General features: G+C 47.4%; 1 protein-coding gene across 1 annotated transcript in view; it reads left to right on the top strand.

Moving 5' to 3' along the window:
- Positions 1 to 1,315, top strand: part of SMC1B (structural maintenance of chromosomes 1B) — a 112,798-nt gene that overhangs the window by 103,021 nt on the left and 8,462 nt on the right. The window contains exon 19 of the mRNA XM_007955642.1: positions 432 to 586. Within this exon, the coding sequence (XP_007953833.1) occupies positions 432 to 586 (155 nt within the window). The remainder of the gene's footprint in view (positions 1 to 431; positions 587 to 1,315) is intronic.

The following is a 1,315-nucleotide window of genomic DNA, read 5'->3' as shown; positions in this document are numbered from 1 at the left end:
TGGGCAATCTACTTCTGTAGTGATACTGCCTCGGAAACCCAAGGAGGGGTCGCTATGGGTCAGTTCTGACTCCACGGCAATGGTTGCATTTTGCATTTGCAATCACTTCCCTTCTGGAAAGTGTTCAGCTTCCATTTAAAAACAGATTTAGTGGCTATTTTAGAACAAATAATACTTAAATTTTTTTCAAACCAGAGTAACAGGCATGTGGAATGCTCTCCCAGAGACTGTCACTATTATTCAGAGCTGGCCCTACTTGAAAAGGACTTACCAACTGTAAGCGGCATGTGTTTGGAATTAATAATAGTTGAAGTTTGAAGGAGGCAGATTTACTCGACAAAATCCATTTTAAAAATAATTTATGCTTTAAAGTTTAAGAGGAGCCCTTCAGTGGTCGTCAAAATAAAGTAAGAATGTTGATTCTCTCTTAGCTTTTGAGGCCAGCAGAAAGGAAGCCCGTGCATGTAGGCAGGACTTTGAACAGGTGAAGAAAAGGAGATATGACCTCTTCAGCCAGTGTTTTGAGCATGTGTCGATCTCAATCGATCGAATCTACAAGCAGCTTTGCAGAAACAACAGCGCTCAAGTACGTATCCCCACCCCAGTCCCAGAGGGAACGGTGGGTTACCGTTGGTGGCTGTTTGCTGGTGGAGATCAGTCATGGCCACCACAGTCTGTGAGTGACTCACATAGTGCAAGGTCGGTTCCTGGAGATGGGCTGTCCGAATGGCCAGGGGGCTAGATTCCTCTCACACCACCAGCTGCCAGCTCAGAAAAGCTGTGGAGCCTGTCCAGGCCCATTTCTTCATCTGAAAGATGAGTGGATCGGATTACTTGGTTTTGAGTTCTGCTCAGTTCTGAGATTCTGTTGTCTGGCACAGCTTTGATTTCATGGAACTGTTCATGACATCAGTGGTAAAGGCAAGGTAGTGGAGAGGACGCTGGGAAATGGCTGATCCAGGGTCTGTGGGTAACCGAGGGGAGGCAAGAACAGAAGGCAGGCTTCAGGGTGCACGTATCCCTCCATGTGATGGTCTCACTGCAGCAGAGTCCACAGTCGAGGCCTGGGGACTGAGTGTGGACCGAAGACAGGACTCAGGCCATGTTCCTCTTCCTCATGTTCTTCTTTTTGACTGAGAGCTGGTAAATTTTTAGCTGAAAATCACTTTTTTCTGTAAGACTGATAAACCCAGAACCCCTTGAGGGCAGGGCTCATGGCCGTATCTATAGTCCCTGGCCCAGAATAGCTATCCTGTAAGAGTCCGATGACTGGACCAAGGAGCGGATTGGGTGGCAGCTGCCCGTTAAGACTCAT

The sequence above is a fragment of the Orycteropus afer genome, unplaced genomic scaffold (genome assembly GCF_000298275.1).
Source record: "Orycteropus afer afer isolate SDZICR_OR568_19922 unplaced genomic scaffold, OryAfe1.0 scaffold00524, whole genome shotgun sequence".
NCBI lineage: Eukaryota > Metazoa > Chordata > Mammalia > Tubulidentata > Orycteropodidae > Orycteropus > Orycteropus afer.
Note: the sequence above shows the minus strand (reverse complement) of the source record. Positions and strands in the feature narration are given on the sequence as shown.